This window comes from Gavialis gangeticus, unplaced genomic scaffold (assembly GCF_001723915.1).
Source record: "Gavialis gangeticus isolate Ggan-Ray unplaced genomic scaffold, GavGan_comp1, whole genome shotgun sequence".
NCBI lineage: Eukaryota > Metazoa > Chordata > Crocodylia > Gavialidae > Gavialis > Gavialis gangeticus.
In genome coordinates, this window is record NW_017728990.1 from 642,979 (window position 1) to 644,923 (window position 1,945).

Genomic DNA, 1,945 nt, shown 5'->3' on the forward strand with positions numbered 1-1,945 from the left:
CCCAGCTTTGAACATTCCCACCCCCGAGCAGCGCTGCTTATAGCAGACTTAGGCAAGCATTAGCTCAGAAGGCTGTGGAGGCAGTCATTTAGGCTGCATCCCTGTTTGGCTCTTAAGGAAGTCAGCAGCAAGGAAGCTGGTGCTTGGGCCAAAATTCCCCTGCTGCAATACAGCATACTCCCAATAAAGATAGGCCTGGGTGGAGAGAGAGGAAAAGCACAGAGGAAGGTGCAACACTCCTAGATTTTTAACCATTCAAGACTGCCTTAACAGAGGAAATATCCTGATTGCATTTACATTTCCCCTTCCAAGAAAGAGCACAAGAAAGATGATCTGGCACATGGAAGCAAATGTTTATATCAGTGCAAGACTGACAGGCAATATTTGTGTAAACCAGCTGGCCTGCAGGACTTAAAAGCTCTCTTTATACCCACAGATGAACAACATACAGTATGAACAAGCTAGAGAAATGTTCCTCAAACATGTGCCCACTTTACCATTGGTAACTTGAGCCACATGTTGACTCACCTTCTGTATGAGTCCTCTGCACAAGTTTGCTATTGAAATAATTCCACAGGGCGCTGTCTTCTACAAAGGGTGCTCCACCCCACATTTCTCCGCATTTACTCTTGGCATTAGACAGCCAACTTTAAATTCAAAAGAATTAAAACTTTACAAAGCAGTGGGGAACTTGCTTACAGCTGAATAGGAAGCGCTTGCTTCCAATCTTCCACCACCACCATTAAGTTTCAGCAGAGCAAAAAACCACTTGCAAAATACAAGTGGGAATCATCCTCATGCAGAACAAATCAGGAACCATCCAAAATCAGCTGAATTAATGAGTCAGAGAGTTTCAAAGACAAGAAGAACATGCTTGAGTTGGACAAAACTCACATGAAGAGGGGTCACAATGTTCCAAGCAAAGAGGATGCACAGCTAATTTCCAGGTGCCTGCTACCAGACAGTAACCCAGCACCACATAGGAGAGCTGCTGTGAAACCGCTGTGGAGCCACTTCCACTTTTCTAATTACAATCCCCAAACAATCAGGGCCAACTGACTGGCAAGCCCACATCAGTATCACCATTCCCAATGATGCAGGCCCCACAGACAGCACAGCAGTACAACACATGCTTAGCGGTGCCCCAACGTTAAAATAAAACAAAACAAAAGCCCATTAGTAAATACGTGCAGATAAAATCCTATGGAAAGGTCTATCAACTCACATGACCAGCACTGCAGACACTGCAACCATGGACCTTGGTACCAGCCCACCACTCTTGTTTAAGCCCACCTGGCTCAGTGCTGATTACCTTCTGCCTGCAGGATGACGTCGCAGAACACATCTGCCCTCTGCTGGCGATGGAGCTGCAGGAAAGCCATGCGGAGGAGGCGCGAGTTCCGGTACAGGATCTTGGAGCCAGCAGCTGCAGGAGAGCACATGTCCCTGCCCCCTTCCCTTCAGAGCCGGAAGACAACCCCTCCTGCAAACAGAAGGCAGTTTTGGGAACGTGGTCTGCTTTCTTTAGGACAGCACCCCTCGACAGATGCAACTGACAGGGCTATGTTGCTGCTTCTAGTCTATGCCAGCTTCTGCCTAGACACCACTCACCCCCAATTCCAACCCGCTGCACCCCTGGTACACTGAAAAGTCATTCATGAGCACATTCAGCTATTGTCTATGCACACGCTCTTTCTTCTGAGACAACATTATGGATAATTTTAGCCAGGAGCGGAAGCAGAGTACAAGGCCTCTGGGAGAAACATTATAATGAACGGCAATGTAGTATTCCTTCCCCAGATAGTTCTGCATGCTGCCTGTCACTGCCAGTTAGGGGCTCTAACCAGGCTGGTTTAAACGGCTGGGGACTAGACTGCTCACAGACTGTGATAGAGCCTCTCACCCAATTGTAGGAAGCAGATGTTTTGGAGAATCGGTGTTCAAC

At 47.6% G+C, this 1,945-nt stretch overlaps 1 protein-coding gene across 1 annotated transcript in view; it reads right to left on the minus strand.

The window, feature by feature from the left end:
* The window catches only part of BTBD18 (BTB domain containing 18), an 11,784-nt gene extending 10,295 nt beyond the window's left edge, over positions 1 to 1,489 (minus strand). Inside the window, exon 1 of the mRNA XM_019514677.1 lies at positions 1,313 to 1,489. Within this exon, the coding sequence (XP_019370222.1) occupies positions 1,313 to 1,442 (130 nt within the window). The 5' untranslated portion in view covers positions 1,443 to 1,489. The remainder of the gene's footprint in view (positions 1 to 1,312) is intronic.
* Between the last annotated feature and the right edge of the window lie 456 nt (positions 1,490 to 1,945).